Below are 15,843 nucleotides of genomic sequence, written 5' to 3'. Positions count from 1 at the left end.
AGTAAGAGGAAGAATAACCTTAATGAATGCTGATGGTGACAAAAGCAGATAAAATTGTTGAGTTACTGAGTGATCACTTCACAAAGGTATATCATCCAAGTGAAGTTATTACTGTGACATATGTGAACAGAGACTGATGTAGGAAAAGAGTTGGATGAATTGGAGGTTCTTAGGATATTGCAGAATCTCAATGTAAATACAGTTGTGGGATTAGATGAGATATCAACTTGCATTTTGTAAGAAATTGGCATTTTAATTTAATTTAAGTCTCAGCTCTAGTAGAGTTCCAAGAGAGTGGAAAGAGAACAAAATAATTCCCTTGCATAAGGGAGGTTGTTCAAGACTGCAATGGTAAATTATAGAGGATTCAGAGGTGAGCAACCAAGATGGTGAATGGTCTGTGGAATGTTCCGTATGAAGATAGATTGAAGGTGTGTGAATTGCAGAAATTGATTGATAGGCAAAAAGAGTGGATATGATAGAAATATATTAGTGGTAAAAATTGGTCAAAAAGAGAATTCAGGAATGAACGGATAGGAATACGACTCTATGTGGATCAAAATGACTTTGTGAATGGGTGGTCATGCCTCAATAATTTCCTAACTTTTTATAATGGAGTGACAGCTGAGTTGGATAAGGGAAATAGCTATAAGATGATTCTGCTGGATTTTGCAATCTGAATACCACATCTTTCAGGATGATTTTAAAAGGCTATCGGTATGGGCAAAAAATAATGGGTACCAGTTTAATGTGGAGAAATCCAAAGTTATGCATTTTGAGATAAATAAATTACAAGCTGTGTACCATATTGATGGAATTGTACTCCAGAAAACAGATGAAGCTAGGGATTTAGGAGTGGTGGTAGACAGAGAGTTGAAGTTTAGAGGAGTTATTGCTAAGGTAATTCATAAGATTAGTTGGCTATTGAAGCACATGCTAACAAATAGATATGGAAGTTATTCCTCTTTATAAGGCACTGATACATCCACATCTACATTACTTAGCCCAGTTCTGGTCTCTTGGGGATGAGCAAGTGGTGGAGAGGATTCAAAGGTGAGCAACCAAGATGGCAAGTGGTTTGTGGAATGTTCCGTATGAGGATAGATTGAACAGAAATTGGTTGGTAGGTGAAAAGGAGGGGATATGATAAACATTTAAGTTACTTAAAGTTTTATAGGATTGATTCAGAGGAAATGTTTCAGCACTTGGTAAGAGGGAGTAGAACAAGTCATCCCTGGAAGTGGAGTAAAAGTGTGGTTAGCAGAGGTACAAGGGCTATATTTTTTGCTTGGAGAGTTGTGAATGAATGGAATAGATTGCTAGAGTCAGTTGTGAGTGTTTTCTCTGTTAATTGTTTTAAGGGGAGGTATGATAGATTGTGTGGATAGTTTGGGTCTCCTGCAATGAGATTATTATTATTATAACTCTATGAATCCCACACAACCTCCCGAGGAAGGAGAGATCAATGAATGTTTGAGAAATGTGGAAATGTTCATGATCAAAATGAAGTTACAAGACACGATTGCACAATAGAACTGTAGTTCTGCCAGTTTTAGACATTTCTTTACAAAACCAAAAACATGTATTTTTATGCAAAAAATCCTGAAAAAAAAACATTAATTTTGAGAGATTAATTGATATGAAAATTTGAAATATGAAATTAAGGTAAAGGTTAATTTGTAAATAGAATATTCTTCTTCTTTTTTTTTTTTTCCCCTGCATAAAGACAAAACAGATTAAAAAAAAAAATAGAAAACGTTTTTCTTACTAGGAATTGAAGAATAACTGCCCAGGAATACTATTTCATTTTCTAGCTGTGAAGAACATGGTTGTCTTTGAATTTCAAAATTTACTCCTAAAGATGCAGGAAAGTATAGTTCTGGAAGATACTTAAATGCAGAATGCATGGTTTTTAATGCCTCACTTTCAGTTAACTGAGAAATCTTCAAAATATCACCATCTTCTAAATTCATGTAAGATACATGAACATCAATAATATCTGAAAGTAGTATATTTTAAAATATTGTTAAGGAATAAATAAAGACACTGATAATGCTGACTGTATTAAGCAACATACAGGGTGCTCTTGAATGGTCTAGCAAAACTTAAGGGGCATGTCCTGTGTACCAAAAGGTTGTTCTTATGAAGGTCCCATGTACAATTATACAAACATGAATCTGGAATGCTTTCTTACCGAGTGAGAGTTCTTATTCCAATATATTTAGGCAAACACACGATAGTAGTAAAAAACCAAAAGCTACACTGCATTAAAGAAGGTTTGCTAACTATGAATTAGTGCGTGTTCTTTGTGTTATAGTCGTCATAACAGTGAAATGAACAGAATTCATTTCACTGTTATTCTTCATTCATCTGCTGATTCAACTAGGGAATGTGGATATGGCAATATACTCAAATGAGGATTTAGCAGATATTCACTTCATCTTGCAGCCAAGAATTTGTATCAGCAAGGATAACCAGTGATGGCATGAAAAATTAAAAATTTTTCATGCCATCACTGATTATCCTTGCTTAATTAATTAAAATTTTTAATCCATCCGATGTCATCTTAGGGAATGTGGACACTTTAAGCTTACTTTTGTGGAATGAGGACTCCAGACAAAGATGAAGTGATCTACACAGAAGTGAAGATATACCAGAATCAGTACAAGATAGTTAGTCAATGTTCCAGAGTAATGTTTCTCAGATGGTTATCTGGAGATCATTGCTGCTTATCTACTGTCTGCAGAACGTGTAGACCTCATCACAAGTGAATTTTCTTGTATGACTTTCACTCTACCTGGTTCTTGAAGTAGTGCATGTGCTATTTCCAGATGAGGCATAGTGTCCAGAAACAGAATTGTGAATTTCCATGATTAGCACTTGTGGACTGATGAAAATCTCACAGAAGTATCATCAACTTCATCATTTTGCTGACACTGCTGGTAACTTATTATTATTATTATTATTGTGACACCTCCAGGGAGTCCAAAGACTCATCGAGGGAGGGCACGTACTCTACAACTCTGTCTCCACCACCCAAATTCACCAACTACAATGAACCACAACTACACTAATGCCATCTACCACTAACCACCACCACCAGTATCTTCGCAGACAATCACAAATATCTATGCCCATGGTGGGATTCGAACCCACAGCCTTTTGGCTGGAGAGCAGATACCTTAACCACTCGACCAACCACAAAACCAAATTACAGGTTTTTATTTTTTTTTAAAAAAATCTGTCTGTTTTGTTGGATGATGCTCCATTAATGACCGAACAAAATATATACTTTATGCATGACAGAAGTGAGAATGATTATGCTTATATAATCATATTTATGCTGCTCACACTGGTAGATGTGAACTGATTGTATGGCCTCTGCACCATATCAGCTCACACAGTGACCTATTTCCATTGGATTTAGGTCAATATGTCAACTGATTTGCAGAGACATTTAAAATATTCATGTATTTATCTCCAGCATCAAGCATTGTCTTCACAAGCAACAATTCACATAGGCTGCACGATAGTTTGGAATACGTCAGGAATTTTTGTAAGTATTCAGGAGTTAACGCAATGATGCATTCAGACTCACTCACATCTGTACTGAAGGTGAGCACTTTGAACACTTCATACAAAACCAAGCATTTGAGGCCCACAAACTTTTTGTGATCTCTAATTTGTGTCTGTGTGCATTACACTTAATTTAATGCATCTATTTTTTTGTTCTTAGAGATGACAAAGTAAATGTTATGAAAGAAACAAAAAGGTTCATGCTAAAGAATGGCAGTGCAAAGTCCTCTCCTATGATAACCAACATTTCCTCAATATTTCAAAATAACTCATCAAAGAAGCATTCCTAGATCTGTATTTATATAAAAGATTTTCATACCTTTGGGTGGTACTTTCCTCTCAAAGTTTTGAAGACCTTTCAGGCACATTTTGCATAAAACAGTGATTACTAATTTCAATACTGACTAAAGTAGAAAAGTGACACAAATTACACCATCAAATATGATTTCTCTGAGAGCTACACAAATTTTTCAGAAATATAATGTTTAATTAAATATACTTTACATTATCTGTCTTTTCCATGTTTGTTATTAAATATCAGAGTTGACCTACCTGAGTGGTTAATATCACAGATTTGTATCCAGGATATTATTATTATTATAATGCGTGAGAGACAAAGAAAATTCAAAAATATATCTTTATTTACAAATAATTAATATTAGTGTAGATTTATGGTATTGCCTTAACAGTATGTGTAAACTGGTTAAATTTTGCAAGTACTAAATACAAATTTGCATTATAAACTTATCTCCTAAAGAGAAAAAAGGCCCACAAACTTAACAGAGTTAAAGACATTTAAGATCAAGTAAAATTTCTTGTTTTTTCATCAAGATCACAGGATTTGATGAGAATACACTAACAGTTAACATAAAACTTATAAAGTACAGTTTCTTCTGCTCTCAATAATAATAATCATCAGTTTCCTGATATATGTCCCCAAGGGGGTGTTCAGGTTACTATGACAGTGCTAAATGATTAAGTTTACATTATTATTAATCTCCTACCCACAATTTTCCAGCAAATTAGTCTATTACTTGTGAGCACTTCAACATTGTCATATCTAATTCTTCTAAGGAGTTCTGATTGAATCAATCCTCCTAGACCTTGGTCTTCCTCTGGGTCACTTTCTTGCCATTTTGGCATCAAACACCTGTTTTGCTAACCTTTCCTTATCCATTTTAAGTGGCCATACTACCTTAGTTTAGCTCTGCTTACACATTCTTGAACACTAATAGTGACAAGTTCCTTTCTAATATCTCCATTTTTAATATGATTCTACCATTGATGCCATCAGTTTGCCCCCCCCCCCCCATTTTTCTTGGAACATTAATATCTGTGATCTCTAGTCTTTGATCAGGTGCTTTATTTTTAATCAATTCAACCATAACTTAAAACTGGTTTAAACACTGTCTTGTATATTGCTAGCTCGATGCTCTAGCTAATTTCTTATTCCATATAAATTTATTCAGCTGGCAACCCACCATACCAGTTTTGCTTATTCTGTTGTCTATTTTTAGATTTAACCTGCCATCTTCACTAAAAACCTGTGCCTAAATAGCTGAAATATTTTACTTGTTCTATAGGATCTCCATTCAGCATGCATTTGAAGTTTTCTATGCTCCTGCCTATTTTCATAGTTTTGGTCTTTTTAATGCTGATTTTCGTGGCAAATTTATTAGAGCTGTTATTCAATTTAGTTAAAGAATCCTGAAGACTCCCACTAGATGTGTTTAGGAGTACATTCTACATGAAGCAAAGAACAAGCTTGACATGTCCAATTCTAATATCCCACCTTCTTTCATAATGTGATTCATATAGATGATGAATAACAGTGGAGATAAAGTGCATCCTTGTCTTATCTCTGATTTTACATCAAACCATCTTCCTGTATTTCCTTCAATTCTAACTGCTGTGACAACTTAAACTATATATTGCTCTGTATAATGTTCCATTCACCCCATATAATTGTAATGTTTTGAAAAGATTTTCTATGGACACCTTGTCGTATGCCTTTTTCAGATTGACTAAACTTAAGTACAGATCCTTGTAATATTCTCGTGATTTCTCAACTATTTGTCTTAAAGTGACAATCTGATCTCGACAACCTCTATTTGACATGAATCCAGCTTGTTCTCCAAGTTTCTCTTCTACAATCTTTCTCAACCTCTTTTCAAGTATTCTTGTATAAATCTTACCTGGAACAATTGGTAGAGAAATTCCTCTGTAATTCCCACATTCAGCTATTTTCCCTTTCTTATGGATGGGAACTATGAGAGCTCTGCTCCAATCATACGGAATTTGACCTTCTGATTCTACCCTCTAAATTCAGGACTCTAGATTCAGGCCCTCTAAATTATGCAGTGTGGCCACTGCAAAACTTTTATACCTCCATTCTTAAGCATTTCTGATAGAATATCATGTACTCCAACTGCCCTTCCACATCTTAAGTTTTTGATGGGTTTTTCTACCTCAAGCATTGAAAACATACTCCTCTTTGCATTCCTCTAGTAAGGAGTATATAGTAAGGTTCTGCCACTGCTTGGTGTTTAGCAGTCTTTCAAAGTAATTACTCCAGACATCTAGGATATCAATTTCTTCAGTTTTCATATCACCTTTATAATCTTTGATTGCTTTCAGTACTCTTTCTTCCATTTCTAAACTTCTTCAATAGTCTCCAGAATATTTTGCCACCTTCCTGATATTTATTTTCCATACTCTTAACACATGAGCAAGTTATGTGTAAAAGTAGCTAAATGAAAGCCTTCTCATGACTTTTGTTTAGCTACTTTTACATATAGTTTAGCTCACGTATATTATTCTCTGTATTCGTTTAGGATACCTGCTGACTTATTTGCTAGGAACTTTTGGCATGCTATTTTATTTTCCAGAATTGCTTCTTTTAACTTCTTGTATCTACCATGGTGTTCTTATTTTTCTATCCTTGTAGACAACTTTATCACATACCTCCCTAGCTGAATCAATCAATATCTTCTTCAGAGTTTGCCAACTAGACTAAGGTTTGGTTTTTGTTTTCAAACTGCTTCTAACATACCTGTAAAAGCTGCTCAACTTTAATTTTTTTTAAAAACTTTCTTACATACAGTTATTTTCAATATGATATCCATTTTTATCCTGCTTAGTACTAAGTAATGGTCATTTCCAATTTCAATATACTCTTGTATCTGAACCATGATTATGATATCACTATCAACAATGATATAGTCAATGAGGCTTTTCTTATTTCTTGTGTCTTCTCTCCATGTGAATTTGTGCACATCTTTATGTTGAAACATGGTGTTAGTAATGACTAGTCTGTGTCCTGAGCAGAAGTCCAGTAAATACTTCCTATTATTAGCTTTGCCCTTTTCTCTGCATTTTTCCAAAATGTTCCTAGATATCCAGAAGGATTCATTTCTTACTCTGCTGCTCAGGTCTCAAGGAGGGTGACTTGGTTGGTGAGAGTAGCTAAAGAGAGGTATGAACAGCAGTTAGCTAATGAAGCTAAAAAGAATCCTAGGGAGTTCTTTCGATATGTAGCCAGCAAAAGAAAGAATGATTATGGAAGGATGACATTGATTGGAGGAAATGGTATAAAGACAGCTGTTGCAGAATGTGTGGTGGAGATACTTAATGAGCAGTTCATAAAGATCTTTCAATCTTGTGAATGTGACTTCATGGAGAGATTAAGAGCAGTTGATGATGGGGAGGAGAGACTGACTGTAAGTGAGCAAGAGGTGTTTGGGGAGTTGAGTAAACTAGATGTAAATAAGGCTGTGGGACTTGATAATATATCACCGCGTATTCTGAAGGAATGTGCCAGAGAGTTGACACCTGCCTTGACATATTTTTTTAATACGAGTCTTGCACTCGGTCAAGTCCCTAAAGAGTGGAAGGAGGGCAAGATTGTGCCACTTCATAAAGGAGGTGATCGAACTCAAGCATCAAACTATAGGCCTATCTGTGTGTCAGGTGTTGTGGTTAAGTTGTTGGAGAAGCTTGTGAGAACTAGGATCCAGAGTTGGGTTGACAACAATGGTATAATCTTTGATGGACAGCATGGATTTGCTAAAGGGAGGTCGTGTTTTAGTAATCTACTTACTTATTACAATAAAGTGACTGCTTCCTTGGACAGAGGAGAAGGATACACAGTAATATACTTGGATTTCGCAAAAGCTTTTGATAGAGTACCTCATGATAAGTTGACAGTCAAACTAGAGCAGATGGGGTTGGATATTAGATTAGCGCATTGGATTGGAGACTGGCTATCTGATAGGTATCAACAAGTTGTGTATGGGGGTGCAATATCCAGGAAAAGGAAAGTCACTAGTGGAGTGCCTCAGGGATCTGTTTTAGGGCCATTACTATTTAACTTGTATATTAATGATATTGGCGAAGATTTGGATGGAGATATTCAGTTGTTTGCAGATGATGCAAAGTTGGGACGAACCATAAAGAGCAGTGAAGATGTTGTGGCCTTGCAAGAAGACTTGAATAAATTGAGTGATTGGGCAAGCAAATGGGGATGTGAGTTCAATGTTGCAAAATGTAAGGTTTTAAAATTTGGAAAACAAAGATGGGATGCAGAATTTATGCTTGGTGAGAATATATTGTTGGAAGTAGAGGAAATAAGAGATCTGGGGGTGATAGTGGATAAGGATCTAAAATTTAGAGGGCACATCGCCAAAATTGTGAAGACAACACAAAGACTTCTGGGAATGATGCGGGGGACACTGACGTGTAGAAGTAGGGGGATTCTTGTTCCATTGTATAGGGCTTTGATTAGGCCACACATGGACTATTGTGCCCAGATTTGGTCACCTGGTTTTCAGAAGGATGAAAAGATGTTGGAAAGGGTCCAAAGGCGACTGACTAAGGTAGTTTCTGACCTCTGGAATGTTGAGTATGAGGAAAGATTGAAAAGATGTAATTTGCAGAGTCTAGTGGAGAGAAGGAAGAGGGGAGATATGATAGAGACCTACAAGTTGGTAAGGGGTTGTTATAGGATCAATGGTGGAGAAGTTCTACAGAGAATAGTGGGAGATCAGGGGAGAACCAGAGGTCATCCCTGGAAACTGTATAAAGAGGGTGTGAGTAGGGGAGTGAGAGGCAGGTTTTTTTCGTGCAGAGTTGTGAGTGATTGGAATGCCTTGCCTGAGAGTGTGGTGTCTGCAAGGAGTTTGAATGTGTTTAAGACGCGGTATGATGAGATGTGTGTGTGAGATAAAAGGACCTCCTAGATGAGTCTTTGACTCCATGAGGTCTTGTTTAATAATAATAATAATAATAAAGACCACTTTCTCCATTTTCTTTATGTCAGCTGCCAGTTCTAATGACTCAAAACATTCTTCTTCCTTAGAAGAAACTTCTGTGGGACCAGAAGCACAAATAAGTTTCATTATTCATTTTCCCATTTTGAAGAGTGCCTATATAACTCTACTTGAAACTGCCTTCCAATCAAGAAGTTTATCATCATGTTTGGTGTTGAATGCCGTCACTTCTCTCAATAATGGCCATTAAAATATAATTGCTTAGATCATACCTGTTTTTCTTCTAATACAATAAAATAATTTGTGTACAACTTTTCTTAAGAAAGAATGTATTTCTTCTTTCATATCTTCTGCACAATATCAGTTCCTTTCCTATTTCCTTGAAATATAAAGATAATTTTAAAGTTATGTATTTTTTTTGGAAACTTCTTCCTTATCTTTAAAGATAAAAAGAATTAACCTCTTTCGGGTTTAGCACTCAAGTAGAACATTTTTGCTGCATAACATATGAAAAGGAACTGTCTGTTGCTTCGGGAGAAACTATACGTCATTTTTATCTATGCCACAACTTAGCTTCATATAAAAGAAATCCACCTCTTAATTTTGGGATAACTGTTTGTTTCCCTCATAATTCTCTTTTCCACCTTTCTGGCTTAAGAATTCCTTTAAACTCAAATAGGTAAAGTGGATATTAAATCCCACATTACTTCAAAGCCAAATGTTGTAGAAACTATGAAAGTTCGGTGAGTTTGAGAGCTTAGAGAATATACAGTCCTCGGCATCACTGAGTTGCCATAGCTTGGACTACTTAAAAGACATGAGGGCTGCCCAAGCGTCCATATATTTGCCTTGTATTAGTCCATTCGATAAAAGTTTCATAGGCCTGACAGCTGTTTCGAACTGGTTCGTTCTCTTGAGAGACTAGGCACTGTTTAAGTAAAGGGCTTTCTAAAAATTAGGTTATCCCCCAGACCACTCTAAATGAGTGACCAAAGGATCATCCAACTCAGCATAGTTCCAGTCAGTGACAGGCTCACCCTACCACTGAGAAGAACCACTCATATTCCAGGGAAAAGCACCTACCGACACAGCCCCTACTGGAAAATGCCAACCCCCCCCCCCCTCCCTCAGTGGGAGCCAGACTTGGAAGAAACCTTAAGAGAGCAAAAACTCTTGTTCAGTACTAAGGAAATCGAAATGTCAGAAAAATTTATTTTTCATAAGTGAAGTCTCAGCTGGTGTGTAAAAATAATTACTAAAGAAAGAGCCAAAAGGGTTCATTTCGGCAATGTAAAATTACATAGGCAAAGTGAATATTACATCCAACATTATTTCCAAGCTGAACCAATCAGTTCGAAACAGCTGTCAGGACAGTGAAACCTTTATCACATGGACTAATAAAAGGCGAATATATGGATGCTTGGGCAATGCTCATGTCTTTAAAGTAGTCCAAGCTAAGGCAACTCAAGGATGTGGAGGACTATTCTCATAAGCTCTCAGGTCAACTTACAGACCTTTCATAGTTTCAACAAACATTTGGCTTTGAAATAATGTTGGATTTAATATCAACTTTGCCTATGTAATTTTACATTGCAAAATGAAGCCTTTTGGCTCTTTCTTTAGTATTCAAAGCCTATTCCACCCCCTAAACCTCCAACTTTTAAGAACATAGTCTCTGTTCTAATCAACACAACAGCTGTTCTATTATTTTCTCAAACTCACTAATTCAATTTCATCTTTGGAAATACAATCTTCACTCAAGCACACTACTGTCTAATGTGGTAAGCAACATGGTAGTGAGATGAAAATCTCATGTTGTAAACAAGACCGAAGTTCTTCAACAGCATGAAAATGTCATCAGAAAGTTCAATATTTTCTTCTCTCAAGGTTATGTTACAGAAATAAAAAACTAAATTAGGGGCGAGTCCATTTTACAAATGAATATCACAATCAAACAGTTTGTGATGGGCCGTAAGTAATACAAAGATTTCTTATGTAAATATTTCTAATTACAAAAAATCATGCATTTTTTTTTTGCTATACATTTAGAAAATTTTACATACATGATAAATAATATAACCAAAAGTTATTCTTTCCTTTTTATTTATTTATTTAATCAAAAATCGGTCACTGCTAAAAAAAATAATGTAAGATAATCTGATATCACTAAATGGCAGATGTTTTATTTCAGAATGCATAATTCTCCTGTGCACATCAACAGATGTTCTATATTAGAAAATGACTTATTTTCTTGAGCACTGCTTTCTTAATAAGACTGCACATTCGTTTTGCTCCTATCTTATACATTCATCAGACTCTAGGGATGCATTCTAATATCGTAACATTTACATTTTTTTAATGCTTTCAATTAAACTGCCAATACCCTTTCTGTCTGGCAACTGATACCATGGGACTGAACCTAGTATTTTCCTCAGTTGTTCATAATTTCCTACTTTGCAGTTCAGCATGTAATCGTTTCTGAATGTAACATCCATAGTCACATCTCAGGTCAGTATAACATATCACTGTCACCCTCCTACCCTCTAATACTGACCTCAATTTCCTTCTGACATATTCTTGAGGAATTTGTCTCAACAGCTCAATAAATCCTGCTTCATTCTTCTCATGAAATTTCACTGTTACTCGGTCAAAGTTCATATAATTAAAGTCACCCAGGATTTGTTTAGTGGCATCATTTGACATTGCATTTTGCTATTACCATCAATTAATCCACCAGATCTCTGCAATAACCCATCACTATGTATTTGATCTTGTTAACCTCCATTTCACGCCAAACAGATTCAAACTCAATGATACATGGAAAATTGTTACTAGTAATGCAGCCATAGCTTTCTATCCTAAATGGACTCAAATCATCTGATATTAGTGGCATGCTCCCTCTTCTCCTATCCTTCCTAAAAATAATGTACCTTTACACTCACATACCAGTTAGTATATCTGCTTCTGAAAGCCAAGTCTCATTAACGCTTACAGTCTGAAGACTGATATATTCAGCAAGGCAACAAACTCTGCCAGAAGTATTTGGAAATTGTTCCAAATACTTCTGGCATTTGTGTGCAGCTATAAGTTACTCCAGGCTTTTTTTTGTATCCTCACTTCAGTAGTCTGTTATGTGTTGTTCATAGCTAGTGGGTTCAATCTAGAGATGTTAATGCCTGGCAAAACCAAATTCAGTATTCTTCATTACTCATGATTGAATAACAAACAGAACTTAAGGTTGAGTAATTTTAATGATATAGGTGAGAACACAGACTTATAAGAAAATAACTATTTATTAACTTATTGCTGATATTTTGCTGGTATTCTATCCAGCATCTTCAGAGCACAAAAACAGTTTGTCACAGTATGCAAGACAACAATCCAGTATAACAATGGGACTAGTTTGAACATCTGTAACATACAACACAAAGTCTAAAGTCTCGTTCAGTAATGAGGTTCTGATTAAGTGCTATCTATGTTGGAAAAAAAAAAAAAAAAAAAAAAAAAAAAAAAAAAAAAAAAAAGGTATTAATTAGCTCTTAAGATGACGACAGTCGCCCAAATCTTGGCAAATTTATGCAGCCATACTTGTTGAGGTTTGGAGTATGTTTCAAGGCTTCTGTTGATTCCAAAAACAATCTCTCTCTGACTTTTAATCGGTTTTTTTCACTGGTCCACATATTGTTCACTAATGAAAATACTCGTTCAAGTGGGGGCATTAGATCCAGGGAGACATAAGCAAAATTCAACAATTTTTAAAATGTTTTTAAAAGATGTGTTTATCTGTAAAATATTTAAAAATTTCAACCTATCTATGTTGGCAGGACTTGTCATTTTGTCGCCATTCTTCGATCTTTTCACTGGTGACATAACTTTTAATACATTAAACTTCAAATAGTTTACCATCATTTATATTTAAGTTCCAGTGACTGGAAATGAACAAAACGCTTTCCTCCATCTTTGCCCACAGTAGTAGGACAAATTTCTCATAGTAGGACTCATTCAAGTACTTCCATTTCCACTAAAGAGCTGTCCCAGTTATTTAAATCAATGCAGGAATGGTAAATTTACGAACTGCATCTATAAATATGTTGGCATCAATGTTTTGGGATTTTTCTAATTCTAAAATTATTAATTTTTTTTTTAGTATTTATAGGTAAAAACCCTTGATTGTTTTGTTCAATTAACTTTAGCTTCAATTCTTTTAAATGCATGGAAGCATCACACATGAAGATTTCTTGTGATTCAATTTTCAAAATATATTGTTGAAATGTTGAAGCTTGGCTATGAATAAAAAATAACTATGCCTCAGCTAACACACCATTAAAAAAGTATTTTAGAATTGTGGGACATTTTTCCAGTTCCAAAATGTACAATTTTAGTGACTTAATTAACGATTTTTAATATTCTCTCTAAAGCTGGTAGAAGAGTTAGGCATCACATTTTGCTTTATCCTGTAGATTTTCAATATAAAAAACTACTAGTTTTTTATATTGAAAATCTACATCATCAAAAAATTCTTTCAATTTTTCCACTCTGATTGTGTAGATGTAAAAATGTGAATAAATTTTTACTAATATCACTTCAATATCTACAGGAAGACAATCGGCACCAGTGCTTATGCAGTTATTGGAGATGTTGGCAGCACAATAACACCAATCAGTTTATTGTCACATAAATTTTGCATTTTAAAGAAAACAATGTTTTCCTTTTCTCTAGGAACCACAAAAGTTACAGTTGGTGTCGTCAGCACACAAAGCAAGTAATTTATCAGGTATTTGATATCTGTTTAGTAAATGCTTGATGCAAGCTATTAAATATCAGAATTTTTTCCAGGTATTCTTTAAATCTAAAACTTTTACTTTGACACCTTGAATAGGTGTCAAAGTAAAAGGCAAAAAATACATGACAAGAATTGGGCACAATTTAATATTTCCATGATTAGAACAGTACGAATAAATAGTAATATAATTTGCTTTATATAAATCAGTTTTAACTGAGGCAACAGAATATGGACTGAAAACATTACAAAACATTGCCAACAGGTGTACCACCTTATTATTGAATTACTCAGGATTTAGAGAAAGATGTTGGAAGTTTATAAAGGATTAAAATGAATTTATTATAGTCTAACCAAGTGAAAAATAAACTTCCAACATCTTTCTCTAAATCCAGAGTAATTCAATAATAAGGTGGCACACCTGTTGGCAACTCCTATAGGTAAATATGACCTCTCCTATTGCTTCTACCTTCGTATCTCCACATTTGGGTCTGACTCATCTGACGAGAACTCAATAAAGGTCGAAACCGGTCTTGATAGTGGCCCTTCCCTTAATGCATAGCAGTATACATGTCCGCAAAGAGATGTGCTTTGCATTATGGGAGATACTGAGACAAGGAGTGATGAGAGCTTGGTCCACCTTTGCTCAGAGTTGCACTACCTTACTTCAGTCCTGAAGATATTTTCAGGTGCAAACTTTGTTTGCTTACACTTGGATAAAGGATTAAACTGAATTTATTATAGTCTAACCAAGTGAAAAATAAACTTCCAATGTCAAAAAGACAGTTTCATGTTTCTATGGGCTGTGTGCCAATATTCAATTTACTAATTCAGTTTGCAAAATAAGAGACAAAATGGCCATTTTTAGAAAAAATAAAAAATTTAAAGGACAGAGCAGTGAATTAAAGAACTGTCCTCTTAAATCAAGGACATATGGTCAATGTGGATAAAGAAGAGATTCTATCCTTGGGTGAATGGATGAGAGTTGCCAATTTGACATACGGTTTAAATACAGAACATAGTTGATGTTTATTAAGCACTCCAGATATCTTTTCAGATGTGCCTTCAACTGATCTTGTGCATTTTGCTTTCATATTCTGTTGAATTCATCACCATAGTTGCATTCCCTTTGTCTACTTTGGTTATGACAATGTGGTTATTATTGTGTAGCTCTTTTAGAGCAATGATTTCCTTACGTGGGATATTATTTTGGGGAGGCCTAGAATGGATTAGAATGTTGGCCACATCTAAATGAATGCTACTGATTGTTGCTGGAGGCAGGTCATATATTCCCTGTTCAACAGAAGAAGGTGCCAAGAGAGCAAACCCCCCCCCCCTTTCGAGTTTTCACAATTCTACTCATCAGAATTCAAGGAGAACCGGCCTACAAGTCCAGAACTCAGGGGAATGGGGGTGCTGTGTGTGTGTGTGGGGGGGGGGGAACCCCTTTCAAGTCTTTAAAATCCGAGTCATCAGAATTGAAGGAGAACAGGTACCAGTCCAGAACATGGGGATTGGGCACCTACGGTGTCCCCTTGTCCTCTATTCCCGTAGGCAATAGAGGACATTTTAACAATAATGATGTCACCAATTTTAAGTATATCAAATTAAGAGTTTGTGGATTGTGACTTTCACTAACACATTGAGTCTGAGACTGGAAACTTGCTCACAAAATGTTGTTCATATGCACATGGGCCAGCAAAAATTAGAGGGAAAGGAAGAGTGAACCTGCTCATATGTTTTTTTTTTTTTTTTCTGAAAAACTAAAGGAGTCTAAGGAAAATATTAGCAAAATATTGTTCTTAAGCAGAGAGACAGAATGAATGAATGAATGTTGATTCACAGTAAGTTTGAAGATGGACACATTCTGTTTACTGGTAGCCAGTACACAGAACAGGGTCTATGAAAATATCTAAAAAGAGGTATAAAGTGGAAACATCTGTGCTGAAGTCAATCTGTGAAGGAAGGATACCTTCCTCTGGATAGCACAGCATTTTTTCAGGGAGATTTTTGGTGCACTCCAAATGTGAGAATAATATTCTCAGGTAGGTCAGAGTTTGAGTTTTATATGGTGCTAGAGTTGTACATGTGAAAAGTAATGTCTTGAGCAGAAAAAGGACGGTTTTTTTTAGAGGAAGAGGAGACGTGGATGTAATTATGTTTATATCAGAAAAGGCTCGAGATGTAAGTCAACCCAAACAGAGAGAGAGATCTGATTTT

General features: G+C 35.4%; 1 protein-coding gene across 1 annotated transcript in view; it reads right to left on the bottom strand.

The window, feature by feature from the left end:
* Window positions 1-15,843, bottom strand: part of LOC150098057 (uncharacterized) — a 345,306-nt gene that overhangs the window by 70,872 nt on the left and 258,591 nt on the right. Inside the window, exon 20 of the mRNA XM_090406364.1 lies at window positions 1,769-1,999. Coding sequence (XP_090262490.1) covers window positions 1,769-1,999 — 231 coding nt within the window. The remainder of the gene's footprint in view (window positions 1-1,768; window positions 2,000-15,843) is intronic.

The sequence above is a fragment of the Typopeltis vanoorti genome, chromosome 16 (genome assembly GCF_054136105.1).
Source record: "Typopeltis vanoorti isolate ZY-2024b chromosome 16, IOZ_Tvanoo_1.0, whole genome shotgun sequence".
NCBI lineage: Eukaryota > Metazoa > Arthropoda > Arachnida > Uropygi > Thelyphonidae > Typopeltis > Typopeltis vanoorti.
This window is presented reverse-complemented; position numbering and strand designations above follow the sequence as displayed.